The sequence below is a fragment of the Watersipora subatra genome, chromosome 1 (genome assembly GCF_963576615.1).
Source record: "Watersipora subatra chromosome 1, tzWatSuba1.1, whole genome shotgun sequence".
NCBI lineage: Eukaryota > Metazoa > Bryozoa > Gymnolaemata > Cheilostomatida > Watersiporidae > Watersipora > Watersipora subatra.
Window position 1 is genome coordinate 62659273 of NC_088708.1, and position 19520 is coordinate 62678792.

Genomic DNA, 19520 nt, shown 5'->3' on the forward strand with positions numbered 1-19520 from the left:
GTTCAGTGCAAACATGAATGCACACATGTAACAGAGGGTATAGGACTTTATGTACTTATAAGTTCAGTGCAAACATGAATGCACACATGTAACAGAGGGTATAGGACCTTATGTACTTATAAGTTTAGTGTGAACATGAATGCACACATGTAACAGAGGGTATATGACCTTACGTACTTATAAGTTTAGTGTGAACATAAATGAACAACTGTAACAAAGGGTATATGACCTTATGTACTTATAAGTTCAGTGTGAACATGAATGCACACATGTAACTGAGGGTATATGACTTTATGTCCTTATAAGTTCAGTGTGAACATAAATGCACATATGTAACAGAAGGTATAGGACCTTATGTACTTATAAGTTCAATGTGAACATGAATGCACATATGTAAAAGAGGGTATAGGAACTTATGTACTTATAAGTTTAGTGTGAACATGAATGCACACATGTAACAGAGGGTGTAGGATCTTATGTACTAATAAGTTCAGTGTGAACATGAATGCACTCATGTAACAGAGAGTATATGACCTTATGTACTTATAAGTTCAGTGTGAACATGAATGCACACATGTAACAGAGGGTATAGGACCTTATGTACTTATAAGTTCAGTGTGAACATGAATGCACACATGTAACAGACGGTATAGAATCTTATGTACTAATAAGTTCAGTGTGAACATGAATGCACTCATGTAACAGAGAGTATATGATCTTATGTACTTATAAGTTCAGTGTGAACATGAATGAGCAAGTTCAACATTATGTTGGCAGCAAAACTAATCTTGCGAAATATTAGCCTGCAACAGCAATTGCTGGTAAAGTTATATGTTGATAGCTTTAACAGCACTTTGAATTGCTCTATGTTAGTGTTATGACTTAAGGTTAGACATGCCACATAGATTGTAAACACTCATACAGTATAGCCAAAGTATATTAGACTTCCCTATTTTAAGCTAATAGCTTTATAAAATTTATCAAATCAAAATTCGATAGGATTTCATCATAAATTTAAGCTTTTCTTGGACCTCTGTGTACTGAACCATGTAACAATATTGCAGTTAAGCCAAAGATGAAGGCTGATTCCATTACAACCAAGTTAATAAAATCATAAGTTATTTGATAACTTTATAGAAAAAATAACTAGCAAACTATCGCCTCATTTCATTTCAAACCAATGATGCTATATACTCATTAGACTACAAGAAATATGCGACTGCATGTGAACAAAAAAGAGCAATGAAAAAGGTTTGCCATTGTTCATGGACATTAAAATTTCACTCACATGCAGTCAAAAAAGTCACATCTCTTTAGCTGCAAAACCGGAATTGGTAACATTTAGAAGAAGTATTAAGATCACAAATAGTTTCATGTTATTTACTTATCGGTTTCTATAGATCAACATTTTTCCTGCAACTCAATAATAGTGCATATTTTATATACAGTCTTACTAGCAATACATTTGAAGGTAAGAAAAAAGCAGTGAGGAGAATGTAAAGCAAACATGGTATGTGGTTGCTGATGTTACTTGTGACAATATTAAATGTTATTTGTGAGCTCAATACAGAAGGTGTCAAAATAGAAATATAGATATGCCCTGCAATGATCAACATCAAACAATTTACACTGCTTACAAAGAGAGACAATCCGACAATCTGATTCCTGAATAATGAATGATAATTTTTGACAGAGTTGATTACTTGGAAACTTTACTTTCTCTTGAATTGCTAGAGCAAATAGTACGACTATAGTTGTACTATTTGCTCTATAGCAATTCAAGAGAAAGCATGCAAGAACAAGAATGCGATAGCATTCTTGTTCTTTTTCTTGGAACAGGCACTATGCCTAGTAATTTTGTTTCTCTATTTTAGTATGGCAGGTAATACAGCAAGTTCTTTTTTCTCTTTCTATGATATCACAGGTAAAACAGGTACTTTTCTCTTCTCTTTTGATATGACAGCTAATACAGCTAACACAGCAAGTACTTTTCACTCCTCCACTGATATGACAGTTAATACAGCTAGTACTTATCTCTCCTCTTTTGATATGACAGGTAATACAGCAAGTACTCTTTTCTCCGCCTTTGATATGACAGGTAACACAGCAAGTACAGTTCTCTCTTCCTTTGATATGACAGGTAATACAGCTAGTACTCTTCTCTCCTCCTTTGATATGACAAGTAATAGAGCTAGTACTCTTCTCTCTTCCTTTTGTATGACAGGTAATACAGCTAGTGCTCTTTTCTTCTCTTTTGATATGACAGGTAATACAGCAAGTACTTTTCTCTCTTCCTTTTGTATGACAGGTAATACAACAAGTACTTTTCACTCTTCCTTTTGTATGACAGGTAACACACTAGTTCTCTTTTCTGCTTCAACAGGCTAAAATCCATTTCAAATATTTATGCTCTATCAGTGTGTTTCATTGTCAATCATTGGCCAGTTGGTCAAGTAACTGTTGTTATTTTGTTGGATCAAGTTTAGTTCATCTTGAATGCTTTTAATGTTGCCTATGCACCATACCTACGAAACATTATTTTATTTAAAAACCCACTTGTTTAACACTGTAAAGTGTTACTTTAGACTAATCGTAACAGAAATAATGGCATTATAATAGTCCCATGACCAAACAAGAGTGCAACGATTGATTGGGAGAATTATGATAAATGCACATGTGCACACAACTCCCGAAAAATTATCCGTTAACGGCTGTCACCAAACCCTTGCAACGAAATCCTATCAACAAATTTAACTATTTTTCAGTAAAGTCGTTTAAGTATAATAATAATACAAGACGCATATAAACCTATTTAAATATGTTACCAAGCCTTTGAAAGGTTACAGCAAATTCCTAAAACTAACCCATCTGATCGGATTCTACACAAAAAGACAGATTTTTAGAACGAAAGTCGCCACAAAACGCTTGAAAAGCTTGGATTAATAAAAGTTAAGACAGGAAATTGAAACGCCGGGCGACAGAGAATAGAACGATAAAGTCTTGCGCGTTTCACGAAAAAAAACGTGCACTTTTCACCAATCTATAGCATTGTCGAATTGCCGAAGGTTTCGGCAATTAACATAGGAGTACAGAAATCGTTTCATTCTTGTCGATTTCACCTTTTCATTTTCAATTTCATTTGCTGACACATTTGAGTACTTTCGTATTCTAACTGATGTCCAACAAAGTATAAGTAAAGGAAATGACGATAATATTTTTTAACAGTTCTTATGAGATTATTACAATAATTAATTATAAGTTTGGATGACTACAGAACAATGACTACGTAGTACAGATTTTATAAAAATCTATTTAAATATCACAACTTCGCGATATTGTTAGCTATGCCGTTTTGAAATGTAAAAAAAGTGCTTTGGTTTTATATTATTACTATATAAATAATATTGGTTATTCTAATAATATCAGTGCATTTTACTTCTAATATTGGCCCATATTGCATTTCTCTTTTTGCAGGAGAGATATAAACATAATCTTTTCCTTTCATTATTGCTATTTGTTGTATATAATAACACCCACACCCAGGACATTACAGCTACCATTGCAGTTATCCTATTTGACTGCTAATATTGCATTTCTCAACCATCAGCACCCTTTCTTTTCCAATATCACTTTGGTTGCGGGCTGTATGACAGTAGAATTTCTAGTATTAATACTATAACTTTTTAGAGTTATTTTAAAGTCAGGAAAATGTTTACAGTGCTTTAAAGCTCTTTCAATTTTCTTTCAAAAGCAAATAGAAAAAAATAGTTGAAAATGAATTACAAGCATAACCCTCACTGAGCACTCATTGGACAATAACTTTACAACCTGAATTCACCATTAATCATTACACTTGAGTGACTCTACATCGTTGCCACAACGTAATAGATTTCAAAAACCATCACTTCTTTTCTGCATTAGATATTTCATGTTATTGTTAATACAAGCCATAGACTACGGATGAAGAGACAAAAAGGTGTTCAATAATAACAGAGGAGTACCAGGAGGCTGCTAACAGATTGGTATGATGTCACAAAAACTTTCTAAATACACTTTGCTATAGTTTAGTAGTGAGAGTTCACAGGTTATCGCTCTCTTTAGCCATAATTTAGGTGTTTGATTTATGCATAATAAAAAAACTTCATGATATAATAGTTTTTGTTTTAACAACTGGTTTCTATGCTACATTTACTGACTTCCCAGTTAAAGAGACACCGCAGATGCATGTCTATGAGATCATTGTAGAATGTCAGTGCATAAATGAATACAACAAGTTTAATACAGGGATTCTATATGTAGATCTAGATTTTTTTGTGTGAATCTAGATCTCACATTTGTTATAAAATACAAATATTCAGATAATAGATATTGGAGAGGGCAAGTTTGTCGTATTGAATGCAGCATAGAGCTTTTAGTTGGTGCTTGTAGATCTACGGTGACTGTGATAAATGTATTATAATAGCCCTGACAAGCACAGATTGAATACATGTTACATGCAGCTATAGACAGAGCTTATGTGTTACAGTTATATTACATAAAAATCCATTATTTGTAGTTCATACAATTAACACTATTAATTAGTAACTAGCAGCTGAGACATTGTCAATTATAATTGCTGAAAAAATAGATGCAACCATTGAGCCACTCGCTATAGACACTTATTTATCTTTTGTACATAAAGTTTTACCCTTTCTCTGTTTTTGCCTCTTACTTGGAAATCTTTCAGCAATCTCTTCTCTGTGCCTCTCATAGAAGTTTTCTTACTATGTCTTATTTAAGGTATTCATAGGTTCCTATTAGTTGATATTTGTTTATCATAAACCTGGTCCTAAACAGCAGCATAATTTTTAACTGGCATAATTTCTAGGCTTAAAGGTAACTTTTTCATAAAATAGTATTGACTTTGTAGTTGATAAGATGAAATTTGAGTGATATCTTTACACTCTTTACTGTAATAAGAGCAGAATCCGACTGCTTGTTAATCTGAAGCCTAGCTAAAAGCGGTAAGAAAAAGGATGAACTCTCACCAGATTCAAACACAAGGTCTGAGATTCAAAGGCACATACAGTACCACTACACCACTCAATCACCTTGCTGCCCCATAAAATAATCACGGCTTTAGTGATTTACACATGACGATCTCACATCTTACAAATGAGAAATATAGCATAAATTTCATATATACTAGTACGCCGCTAGTGTTCTAGTATATATTAAAACATCATGCTTGTCATCTTGCTTAACCATTAGCACAAAAGATCTCTGCTGAAATGAGGACTGTATGATGCTCTTCTATGAAAAACCCTGAACCAAACTATTTATTTTAAAAGGTATACTCTTTGTATAATTTATTTTATAAATATCAGACATCATATTGTAACCAGTGTAAGCTAGGGCTATATTTTTGAAAGTCTGAGCTGGCTTGATTAAAAATGTAAGATCAATTGTTGTCAGTGCAGGTAATATAAATTTAAAAACAGTCATTGACTGAAAACCTGCATTAAACAAAGTTTTTGTATCTGTGTGACAGTCAAAAATTAGCCAATGGATTTGTTTAGCTTACTTTTTACAATAGCATTTGTGTTTTTGCTTTCTGTATGACTCTAAAAAAATGCTTTAACTTCATACAAAAAGCTATTAATTAGCCTGAAAACTTTAGCTCGGTTAAATATGGATGAATTTTTTCCATTATCAAATATATTAGTTAATAATGAATAATATTCAGTTAAATATGGATAAAATTTATTCAGCCAACTGTGGTGCATTAATCATGAGATAAATTTATAGCCACTTGAGCAATATCTCATCTGTAAAAAAATTGTTGTAGTCGGTTTAACAGAGTTCTGAAAAAAAAATCAAATCATCGACTCAAAAAAAAACTAAAAATTGAACAGCTATAGCAGTTATATCTATGATAGCAGCAGGCTAAAAAATGTTATGTTGTAAACAACTTAATACTTTATATGAAATGTTTTTCTGTCAACATAAAACAGGATAATCCTTGGTGATAAGCTTCCTACCGTAGGGTAATTAAAACAGAAAGCCTAGAGTTATTCACATTTATCATTATAAAACATTCCTCGCCAATCTTGTTTTGGCATGAACCAATGAGCCACATTCTACTTAACTGGGACAAGATTCGTAGATGGCTCCAAACGAGGAAGCAGGGAACCTTAACTGGGCCACTGGGTAAACACGTGCACAGCTCACTCTCCACTCAACCTGTTACTAGAATGTAACAATATAGAACAGACAGATGTAACTCCATCCTTCTATAAGGATTAAAATAACCATCCTACTCCGTAGCTGCTCTCAATGTAAAAATCAATTACCAGTCTAAACATTTAAAGTAACACTAGGTCTTTCATAGATTAGCTGGATCAGAGCAACTATAGTCACAGGTCATGCATGCTTGATGGTAACTTTTTTATAATTGATAAATTACAAAAAAATCTCGAGTCAGTGTTATTGTTTTTATATGATATTTCAGCTATTGACAGAAAGCAAAGATAAAGGTCAATAAATCAAAAAATAAAGGCAGATACAGAAAAGGTACTGGCTGTGTTACGATGGAAGACAGGTGAGACAGAGTGCTGTTCAAAATAATATGCTTATGTTTGCATACTAATTTTTGTTGATTAATATTACTTAGTGTTATAAGACTGTTAGAAGATGAAGTTTGGTGATAAGATAATTAGAAAATCTTGTAAGCTGTGACACGCTGAACCTCCTTTTCTACAGTATGAATGTGACAGCAAGGAAGCAGCTGTAATGTAGTGATCTAGAACACCTGACCAGCAAACAAGAAGACGGGGTTCTGGTTTTTGAAAAGGCTATCAATGCTAGTACTAACATCATTTAATCTTTATTTCCTGAGATTGTTGGCAGATACAGGTCTGGTACATTTTAGGCGCCTGAACTGATTTTTAACTTGGCCTAGTTCATGCCCTGTGACTTTTGCTCAGATGTATTGGCAGTGCCTTTCATTTGATGCAGATAAATCACCAGTGAAAGAAGAACTCAGCCTAGTCATGCTTTAATGTTTTGGCAGAGTTGTAAATCTTTGGCAATATCCTTTACATGCAGTTCCTCATACCTAAATATAATGAAATTGTGTATGCCTACTGTATGGTCTCTAACATGATCTGGGCTGCAGACTGAAGGCTATATAGACAGTTGTATAAAGTGGTTTGGCAAGTAGTTTGAAGGTTATTTAGCAACAGCTTACAATTTGTATAACTAGTTGGCAAGGCAACAGCACATTTTTGAATGGAAAATATAAAAATTAAAATTTTTAATCTTCTACAATACTATTAAATTACCAACTTTTAAAACACATTGGTTCAACATTGGTTCAATAATTCCTGATTTTTGTTTATTATTTTTCTTTTTTTGGCATGTAATTAAGAACATCCTTTTGCTGTTGATTACCAATGTTGATTAAAAGTTTTACATATATAACAACTTGAAGTGAAATTGACGAAAAAGTTCGAGGCGGTTTTGAAAACTAGTGAAGCCATCTAAAAAGAGCTTTCTGCACTAATAAAATTGATGGAAGTCTCTGAATTAAAAATAAATTTTTTGAACAAAAGTCTAAAAGAGTAGATTAACAAAAATGCTGCGTTCCAGCAATTTCTTCACCATTTCTGTCTCTTCCATCTTTTGGTGTTAAGTGTCAATATTAATGTCGCAAAATCTAGTTTGTGTTCAGCTATTTTGAGTGCCAAGAATATGAATTACTTCTTAGGAGGGCGTAAAGAAATACACACATAATTAACCAAAGAATAGGCAATGTTTTGATAGACAATTGTTCATTATAGTTCAATTCTTTCAACAAACCCATCAAAAACATCACTCTCTGCACCATGTACGTCAAGCAAAATTTTTAATGGCTTTCCTGTAGCTATGCATAATTTAAAATTATTTTCATGAATTGATTTTTACTATCACTTACAAAAAAGTACATGTAGTTTTTTAGAGCTGTTCTTCACTAATTTATAAAGATACAAAGTCGTAAATTTAGTAAATGCCAAAACAACTCATAAAAAATCAAAGTTCCAATCAATATAACCAATTAACGTTAACCAATTAACATAATCAATATGCCTAATGCTATGGAAAGATAATGAAAAGAACACAGCAGACATAAAATTAACACATGCAATCAAACCTCTATTTACCTGTATTAGAATTTCTAACATACAATGAGAATTCCTTTAAGCAACGTAATTTAATATAGTGATAAAATTTGGGGTGCTAGAACCACTTTATTCTTTTTGTAAACTACCTTGTATTAAGTTGTTCATTTGCCTAATTTCCTTTGGTTGTGTTTCAGGTACTTTTGGCATGTTACACCATATTTTTATACCAGTTGTTTGAGTTCATGTACTTGTTTACATGTAATTTAGCAGACGGTTTGTTTGAACTGAAGTACTTAACAAAGAGATGTATAGCTTAATATCATACACTTAAATAATTAAATTTGAGTGCTTTTACTTTAATAATGCCGCCAAAAGCTAAAGAATGAAATAATTATTACTAATAAAAAATTCAAAAACTAAATGACAGCTGTATAAAAAAGTATCAGCTTGTTTTATTAGTACATTGACTAACTGATTTCACAATATTACAAATAAAGAAAAGTAAAATATAATTTTATTTGAGCAACATTCATTAGTAAAACTAATATTTCAATTGTAATTTGTCTGAGTGTTTAAACAAAATTAACTTTCCAAAATTTGCTGATAGGAGACCGTCTTAAAATAGTTTAAAAAGATTTCATATACATATTTTTAATATGTCAACAAAATAGTATGCGTTATATACAATAAACTGGGCATTTTTAAAGCTGCTAAGATAGTCTTGTTAGTGACTCCTATTTTCTTTTAAAAGTTAATGTTGTCTTAAAACCTCTTTCATTGGTGGCTTCATTAGGTTTAATTTTAATTTGTAGCAATGGTGCTACTACACAATCATGATTACATAATTAGACAATTCCTTAACTAAACCATTCTCATTAAGCTAAACCAGGTCTTGATAAAATAATCAAACATAATGCTTCTGGTTTTATATATGCAAAACCAAACTTTTGATAAGATTTGTAGAGTACTGCTTGCTTATAAAAAATACCTGATAGTCTTATTTCTAAACTTAAAGGCAAATGTTATCTTGAGTGCGGCTGATATAAGTCAACTAAGCACTTGTATTTTATTAGTGAGAAATTAACTTTTTACAAACATATTTTTACAGAAAAAACTGGTCATTTGTCATGTTCTGATGGCAACAGTTCAGTTTCTGCATAGTTCAGTAAAATCTGTCTGGTATATCTTTTTGATAGCACAGGCAAAATAACGGGCGCTTATAAACATATACAGTTATAGGAATATATCTGTATATATGGCTAAATATATAAATTTTTGGAATTTTTAACAAAATATTTTCAAAATTGTTTTAGAATCTGTTTTTTATATCTAGAGTAAAAACAATATGTAGACCTTTAAAAGCCCTCTTACCTAGCTTGATTATCAGACTCGTATGCAAAATGATACAATCATATACACATACATACTTATAGCCAAAAAGTAAAAAGCTAAGCTTCGATGAAGTTATATGTAACTAAAAGTTCAAGATGTCGTTGACAAGAAAAAACGAAGAAACAGTATGTTTTTTAGTAAAATTTTGACTGTTTTTCGTTCAATAAATTTTGTGAAATATTACCTAGTGTCACACTATTTGTGGTTTACAGCAATCCGTTATGTTATGTTTGTTACTCCTCTGCCCATGCCTCCATTGTTACAGACCCTTATTTTGTATTTTTCTAAGAGAGTTGAAAGATTTGCAGGTCTAGACAATCACATTGTAATATGTGATAATCTAAAGTTAGCTGTCAGATTAGCATGCTAAGCAGTTGCAGGAGATCTGGTAAATTAGTCAACGGAAAAACACATTTCTAGTCAGAAGAGGTTATAATGTGAGATTTAATATATTTGCTAGTACACTCAACAATTTATTGTTCTTTGTAATATTTTTAAAGACGATCATCATTAAAATGGCTCAAATAGTGTTGAAAAGTAAAACAGTCTTTATTACTCTATAATTGATCCTAAAGCCAATATTGCATTTTTATACAATAAATAATCATCAGGCTCTACTTTCTTATATTTGTGTTCATTCCTTTCTATATTTTGCCTGCAGCAGAGGTAAAATATAGACTTGTCACTATGGCCATTTTTATATTAAAAATGAGTTTGACTCTATTACCACTTCTAAAACAAGACATAGCTTGACATTTACACTCTTGCTACAAGAGAAAAAAATTTGATGTTTTTACCTCGAATCTATGGTTTGAAAAGTCGATAGTCTTACATCACAGCCACATCTCATCATATATAAGTCATCATCATATCAAAATAATAATCTTCTATTATATGTGTCAAGCCTAACTCTCTTTCCAAAGCCATATATGTCATTGTAGTATATGACAAAGTCATATACTACAATGACATAATGAATATATATGACAAAGTCATATATATTCATTACAGCACAGGTGTTTAGTATTATTAATTAAAGCTACATTTTGTAGTTTTAAAATTCATGTAAGATTGAATCTTTCATTACTCATGCAGACACCAAAAGGGACAGTTTTGCAGGATCTCATATCAACTTGTGTGTGACACCATCATCTTGGAATATTGCTCGACAATAACCCAATATTACAATTAATATGCATGCATGACATTTCTCCCTGTTGTAGATGTTGCATTGGTTAGATTATCAGATACTTATTGAGTAGATCTATGTAGATCGACTGATAGAAATCTGTAGACAGTAGATCTGTGTAGCAAGGCTAAACAACTTTTTAAAACGGATTTAAATTTCTAATACTATTTTGTTGTTTCTGCAGACAGGCAAACAACAGTTTTCCCAATGAGGGATTCACAAGTTCCCAGAGCCAGCTCCATTGGTCCCACAGTTCTCTAGAGGTAAATATGTTACAACCATCAAAAGCTTAAAAATTCTGAGGTCATGCTAATACGTAGTTATAAGACAGACTTAAAAAACAGCATAAGCTATCATCGCATAGGCTTACTTAGTAAAGCTCATAAATCTACTTTGTCAGAATCAATAAAATGCATTTGCTACTCTGGCTCGCCAGTGCCTTCTATTATCAGTATATAGTACAAGTACCGTAGGCCAATGGTTTGGCTGCCTTCATCACTTTGTCGTTTTTAGCAGTAGTATTATGTATCTTATAGTGAGGGACCAAATTTTCTTTACTTGTTTGTTGATTTAAGATAATTTCTGAGATATTTGTTAGGAGTCATTCTTTAAAGCATTGTTAATTTAAAACTGCATAATGTTGGGTGTAAAATGCTAAAATAATGATGCAGTGATGTAGAAATTTCTCGCTCAATGAAAGAATAACACATTGCTACAATTATTTGGTTCAAAGAATGCTAATAGTTTTTCTTACAGTACGTGTCAAGAGGGTTTTGCTCCTAAGAAGCATTTGAAATGCAAACATCAGTTGAACCAACTTGAATCATTTTCTGTTTGCCAGTCTATTTAGTTACCATGAAAGTTAAATGAAGCACATTCAACAGAAATTCAAAAGGGTGGCAAATTTAACACCCTGTGTTCTGTACTCTGGCATACGTGGATCTTTGCAAACCATTATAGATTTCCAGCTATTTAGTAAAATCTTATGGTTATGTTAAAATCAAATGATCACAAAGTTGTGAATTTGAGATGAAACTAAGGGCAACGTTGTAGTAAATTTAGGCACAATGAAACTCAGTAAAAATAATGATATTAATGAAAGTAGTCATATTGTGAAAATTTGTCTGCATCGAACGATGTTTCCAAATTAATGGTTGTAGATAAAATACTTTTATGCTATAAGCTTGGGATTGTTGAAAAGTTCAATACATTTTCCCCAAATTTTTAATGGCTCAAACAAAAACTTCAATTGCTTCCTCCACTAACACTGAGTTGACAACTCTAATCATACCTGCTAAGACTTTAGAACTCAATATTGTTATAACTAAAGCTTCTCTAACTTCTGTATGTAATAATACACATATTCTGTTTGTAGCTGTGATAGTAGTGGTCAGCACTCAACAATAGTTAGTTGATTATTGTATAGAGTTGAGGTGTGCCATAAAGCTTGCATATCAAATATCATTACTACTTAGCAATACGTGAAATAATAATGTAAGCCATGCTATTTGTTTTTCTTTACTTATATATTTGAATTTAATATATTCTATATTGTGCAACCTGCTCTCAAAAACATATTTAATGTAATACCTTATTAATATAAAAAATGTATTTATTTTTTGCACATATATTGGTCGATTCCAGTTATTCATGCTTGTTTCTGGATTTGAATATGCTAATTTCATACTGCAATAATATTTTAACTGCATAATAAGTTAGCTTACTCTTTTAAGGTATATTGCATTTAGTCCCATGCGTGTAGCAGCTCTGTTTATAGCCTCTTGCAACAAATATGGAACGCACACCTGTTATAGTTGTTAGTAAAATCAAAATATAAAAACTAGCAACACTTTCATAGAGACTGATTGCTAATCAATTCAACATCCTCAATGTAAGTTATATGCATTGTAGATTTTCTCATCGGCTCTTGCCCAGCAAAGCTGTAATGACTATTTGAAACCCAAGAATACACCAAACTCAGACCCAAGCTATTCAACAGCTTCAGGAAGTGCTCAACAGAAAACTTATTCACAAAGTATACAACTTACTTCATTGATAATTCACATTTATAGATCTTTTGACTCAAATATTGAAATGAGGAAAATTGGCTATGTAATAAGTTTAAATCAAAATTGCATTATATTTATTTAGTAGCAGTTCGACATTACTGACTTTTAAACTACCCAAAAATATACTGCCCAGCAAGACAAAATGGTGGTTAAATAAACAGTTCGTAAAAAAATGAATGTTGGTTCTCACTAATGTTCATAAATGACATGGATATGTCATTCGCTGATAATTCACTAAAACTGGTGTGTACACCTTTTACTTTTTATTTTTGGTTAGCATTGTGAATAGATATACATCTCACAAATTTGTTTTTCAATGCCTAGTACTGAACCGTTAACCAAATAACTTAAAGCAGTTTTGGTATATCTATTTCATCAGAACTGAAGTCTAAAAAAATTGACTTACAACAAATAACTTGCTTAGTTAACTTATGTCAAACATCTTCTAGTAAGTTGACATAGCTGTTGGCTCTTTTGATTTGTAGTGAGCAAATCATCCAAGTATTGCCTTACTAAAATGCATATTCACAGAGTTTGTGTTCAGAAAACAGTATTCAATGACAGGTTTCTTCTCCAGAAAAATACATCACAATCATTAAAAGTGCTGATTTGTTTCTAGGACCTTAATTTCTAAAAATAATTGAATCCGTAATTGAATTGGGGAAAATATTTTGACCAGTCTCTGTCATTCCGATAAAATTGTCTCAAGTTATAAACCATGTTGGTTTTGTAGATATTGTAATAGAAAAGAAGAAATGCATAGCAGTTACTATCATCCTTGTCTGTGTGTTTACCACAATCGTTGTTGGCGGTTTTACCTTCATGGGAAAACATTTATCAGGTTGGTCGAGATATAAACACATATTTATCATATTCAATCGGAAACACCATTGTGTAAATCTTGATAACGTCGTTTGTTCGAAAATCTTTATTTAGCAATTTTGTTCCTCAAGTATAAAACATATATTTGACATTGCTTGACTGAATGCATTTTTTACACAAGAAAGCAGTAAAAACGCTTTGTTTTGGATAAAAAGTGATACTAAAAAAAGTTACGTCTTAAAGGTTGCAATGACCTTGGGTTGACCTCGGTAGATCTACATGTAAGTGTTACTCTCAAGGGCACCACTTTGTGCACTGTGCTACATTTATACATTGATGAGACAATAAGAATACTGCGAATTCTTAAAAAATGGATGATTTCAAAAACTACTGTTTTTAAAATCATCAATTGATTTCCGGTGATTTTAAAAACTACTGCTTTTAAAATCACCGGAAAGAGAAAAAGTTCTAATGACAAAGATATAAAAGAAAAAAAGTTGCAGAAAACGCTCGTCAAAAATCAACAAGATAAAATATGCTCTGTGTATTAGGACAATCAAACTATCACCAATATTTTGGAGTTAGCTGTCAAATAAGAAAGCACTCCAGCAGTCAGAGTAAGCAAAATACTGTAGCAAAAATACTGAGTGAAAGTTATCTCTACAGAAGACAAGTCTCAGAAAAAACTGCCGTTGATGGCTGTGAAAAAATAAAAGGATTGGAATAGGTAAAAACTCCCATGAATTGAGCTGCTGAAGAGTTCTCTGCAGCTTATCAGATGCATGCTAAATAATATTTTATGTTTTACTAACCAAGTGTGCTTGTTCCTTTTTTTCTTGTAAAGGTAGCCTATGAAGGGTGACACACAAAAATATTCAAAACATGTGTACCTATGTTTCTTATTAAACTTAAAATATGTAGTGACTCTCAAATTTTGCAGAAAATGCTGGCACTGATAGCAATATTGATGCAGTTCTTAAACCTTCCACCACCACATCAGATTTTGGTGAAGACACTAGCTGGCCAACTACTACAGAAACTCTCTCAACAATGAGCATTTTCGTTGAACCTGACACTACTCCATTCACAGCTACCATTCCTGTAGAGTGCCGCACTGCTCAAAATCTATCTGAATACTGGAGGATGGAGCACCATGGAGGTGATATAAGACCACGACTTGATCCAGAGTCTGAGATTGGGTACGCGTGTGATTTCCATGAGGGCTTAGAATGGTTTCGCTTTGTAGGAGCAGCGGGTATGTCATTTAGACATTTGAAACTTAGTAATGACTGAATATCTTGGAATATACAAAGAATAGTCCACATATAATATTTTTAGAATACAGCATAATCAAAACATAATATTAATCAACATAAATCTGATTGAGTTACAGAATTCATGCAAATGTAAAAGCTTATCATTATTCTATAATAGCTGATGTTTCCTAACCTTGTTTTGGTTTCACATGATTTCATGAAGCACTGTACTGATAGAAAATAAGAGCTGCTGCTTCATTTAACACTCCATATAATAAAGAGCTTTTAGTGTGCTCAAGTCACTTATTGCATAAAATAAAATTGATTGTTTTTTGTTATTATTGCTGCAAACCAGTAGATGGTTAAGTAAGATGATGAGTACACATGAGATGTTTTTTAACAACTTTACATAGAAAAGGCTGAAGTAGGCAAATAAATTTATCTTACAAAACACTTTTTGCAGTTAGATGTGAAAATGTGTTGTACCTTTATTTATTTTTGATTTTATGAAAACCAAGTTAACATATTACATAGGTGCCCTTTTCTTCGTCGCACAAAGCTTCTGGCCATTCTCTAGAATTTACAACCCTTTATGTAACCGGACTACATAGTTAATTACAGTTGCACTGTCTTAATAGCTACAAGTCATCTGCCATTTCCATATTATGTGTGTTTATAAGCTGGCTTAGGAGCTTTTATTAAACACTGTTTAACCGCCATTTTTATTGCTTCTTCACCATTTGAAAATTGAAAAATATATCATAGGCTGAAAATGGTCTTTCTTCCAGTTGCAGTTGGCTGTAAAAAACATTATAAAATTTATTGACAACAATAAATGCAACTCATACTTGCAGGAAACCGTTTTTTAAACACATGCCCACCCTTCAGAAGTTGTGGAGGGCAATTCTCTTTCTGGACAGATTCGGAAATGCCTCAAAAGATTGGAGTCGTCTCTCGTATATTTGTATATTCGAGATATTCTGAGGAAACTAACTGGAGCTGCAGAGGGGCTATCGAGGATGCATATGTAATAAGATGCTCATGGGACACTGATTATGATTTTGTGTACAGAGTTGATGGCCCAAACGAGAACGAATGTTTTGCCGCATTCTGTGGCATGAGCTAAGTTTACTGGCTGGTGCAGTTTCTTACAGTTAATCTCTGCAAGTCGGTATTCTGGCCATAAATACCTTGTTGCTTGATATTCTGTTAGCTTGCTGAATGTATTTATATTCCTTCATTTTTTCGTGACGTCATTTTATCGTTGTCGGCCATCTTTCTAGACAATTTTATTGTTAGAAACACAAAGATTTTGCAATGATAATTTGAAAACAATGTTTTTTGTTTGCAATTTTTTTATTATAGTATCAAAACAAAACTTAAAATTACTAACAAATCAAAGAAAAACAATCGTTTTCTACAAATATGGCGGCTTTTTCTTGAATGAGCGCATGTGCAAACGACTTGATGACGTCAAAAAAATGATGGATAGGTTTGCATCACCTACAAACAATAACGAAATACCAAAAGCATACATATTCAAGAGTCACACACCCAAACATTGTTTTGATATGTCATGCATCAAAAAAGCTTTCCAGCATGTACCAGACATCATAAACTAAAAATGCATGCAAAGCAACAAACACTATGTTGAACATTTTTTGTATTTTTATGACTTCTTGTAATGTTCACAATACTTGTAATAAAATATATGGTATCTTTTATATCATAGGAGTGTTTTGAGTTGTTGAAAAAACTACTAGTTCGTTACAAAAATTATTAGCATATAAAATATTATGTTGAATTATTCACATATTTAGTTACCTGTTTTCTAACTTTATGTCATTGCTCAAAGTAAAAATATATTATTTGAACAACTTTTAAAATGTGGAAATCAATAAAAAATGGTTGCTTAGACAATCTGGTTAGTTTGAGAATCCATACTAGATTTTATGACTCAAACATTAAAATCCTCTCACTCAAGACTTTCATTCATTATTAATGAAGGCTTCATGATGGTTTAACATTATAGAACCTTGTTAGCCTTGTCAATTCAACCACTGGAGTTACAATTTATATATAGGAAACAAACAGCATTCTATTGTGCGTAACAAATTTCTTTCTGAAGTAATGCTTTTTCTCATAAACTAGTTCTTGACACATTGTACATTGCACTGTTTCGATTAGCTCCTTTGTACAATTACAAACTTGCTGTCTTAGAATATGTTTATTAAAACATACATATACTAACTTAGTTATTAAACATAGAAGTTATAACACCACTAAAACTGAAAATTTTTGAAATACATGGAAGTTACAAAATGAGATAAAAATTATATTATTTTATATATGCCATGGAATTTAGTATTTTAGACGCAGAAGTCAGTCATTATTCTGCAATGTGTAACTATCAAAATTTTGGTGTTGATAAAAGAGCAATGAATATATTACTTATGTAGTTGTAATATAAAACCACACCAATTTTTCAAACTTTTGAAAAACGCAAACTTAGAATTTTTCCGCATTAAAGCCATCAGACAAGCTTGAGATCAAAAGAAGTATTATTTTTGCTTTTTGTAATAATGATCTACGTCTCTATCACTTCCCTTTTCAGCCAAAATGAGGCCTGTCAGAAAATGTCAACAGTCTTGTACTGAGTGCTTTCTGTATTAAAACTTCTGCCTCTCACTTGGCACCTTCTTCCAAAATATCTCACAGTTCATTGTGCATGCACACAAAATAAAAGTGTGAGCTTTGCACCCCCTATGCATCGCTTGCTTTTTATAGAAAATTCCTGACTTGAATGCATCTAGCATCAATACATGCACTAGGTAATACTGTAACAGTGTGTTATATTCACACTAGTACCCTGGCAGCTCATTGCACCGTGAGAGACCATCATGTATAATCGTTATTTGAACAGTTATTCCTAAATACACCAGAGCAGTCACATGATGCAGTTGGTAGTGTGCCTCTCCGTTAAGTTAAATATCTGAGTCCAGATCCTATGCAATGTAACCTTGGTTTCCAATATCCTCTATCGCTGGTGTCTGATGCCTATGGCTGTCGAGCCATATGTGGCTCTTTTGGTGATTGCATTTGGCTCTTTGATAAATCAGTTAAAATTAATCTATAATTTTGCTGTTAATTTAATCCCACGACCAAAAACGAGCGAAGCGAATGTTTGGGAGCTTTATGATAAATGCATATGCGCACACAACTCCTAAAAAAATTATTTGTCAACAGCTGTTACCAAACCCTTGTACAATAATCCCATCAAAAAAATTTACCATTTTTGTGTAGAGTCGTTTAAGTATAATAATAATAATAATACAAAACACATATAAACATAATTAAATATATTACCAAGTCTTTGAAAGGTTTCCGCAAAAACCCTAAAACTAACCTATCTGATCGGATTATACGTAAATAGGCAGATTAATTTGGCCGAAAATCGCGATAAAAACTTGAAAAACTTTTTTTAATCAAAATTAAAACCGGCCAATGAAACGCCGATAAGGCCGTGCAACAAAGAGTAGAGCCATTAAGTTGTGCACATTTCACGATAAAAATGTGAACATTTCACCAGTCCATGGCATCGTCCAATTGCCAAAGGTTTCTGTAATTAATGTAGAATTAAGTACTGAAAAGTATTCGTGTTTTTTTGCTGATTCTACCGAACTCTGACATTTTGGACACTTATAATGGGTACTTTGGTATTCCAACTGATGTCCAAAGCAGTAAAAGTAAAGGAAATGACGATGAATTTTTTTTAACGATTCTAACAATATTTAATTATAAAAATATTTATTCTGTTTTATAGGATTATTATAAGATTTAATTATAAGAATATTCACTCGAATTTATAAGATCGAAGTATACAGTGACCGATGGTGTGAAATATGTTACTGTTATTACTTTTCTAAAGATTATATTGATGATACTGCGGCTGTGCCCAATATCGCGGTACTGCCAAGCCATTTTTAATATCTGCAAAATTAAGTAATAGGCCGACATTTTCTTATAGATATACAACTACTTCTATCACAACCAGCTAAATTCTGTTTAGATTTTTAAACTTCTTGATATTGGTTTCCATGACCAATGATATACAGCTTCCCCCAGTCGTGTTTATTACACAGTAGCTTGCTATTTTACTTTTAATATTGCATGTCTCCTATTGCAGGGAGAGATATAAACATATAATCTTTTCATTTCATTATTGATGTTTGTTGTACATAATAAAACCCAGTACATTACAGCTACCATTGCAGCTACCATTGCAGCTACCAATGCTGTTCTCCTATTGCACTGCAGTGCCATTTGACTGCAAATATTGCATTTCTCAACCGGCAGTACCCTTTCTTTTTCCATTATCACTTTGGTCGTAGCCTGTATGACAGGAAAATTTCTAGTTGTATTAATAATACAAATAATGCTAAATTACAGTAATAATAGACCAAATAAAAATAATGTTCATTTGATAAAAATAAATCTTTATTTACAACCTTTTGATGCGGCATGCAGCAAAAAGTTTTTAATGATTTCTGTACTCCGCGCTACTCAGGCCGCACAGAGACCACACAAGTCATTTTTAGACCAAAAGGTAAACCCTTCAAATCTAAAGATGGCTAAAAGAACAAAAGACGAG

The 19520-nt window shown here is 32.3% G+C and overlaps 1 protein-coding gene across 1 annotated transcript; it reads left to right on the plus strand.

The window, feature by feature from the left end:
• Positions 1-3920: 3920 nt before the first annotated feature.
• On the plus strand, positions 3921-16488 carry LOC137410468 (uncharacterized). Its single transcript, XM_068095884.1, has 7 exons — positions 3921-4022; positions 6491-6580; positions 10907-10985; positions 12634-12757; positions 13525-13632; positions 14554-14868; positions 15724-16488. Exons 2-7 carry the CDS (start codon positions 6570-6572, stop codon positions 15993-15995), a joined length of 909 nt encoding a protein of 302 aa, XP_067951985.1. The 5' UTR covers positions 3921-4022; positions 6491-6569; the 3' UTR covers positions 15996-16488.
• Positions 16489-19520: the final 3032 nt, after the last annotated feature.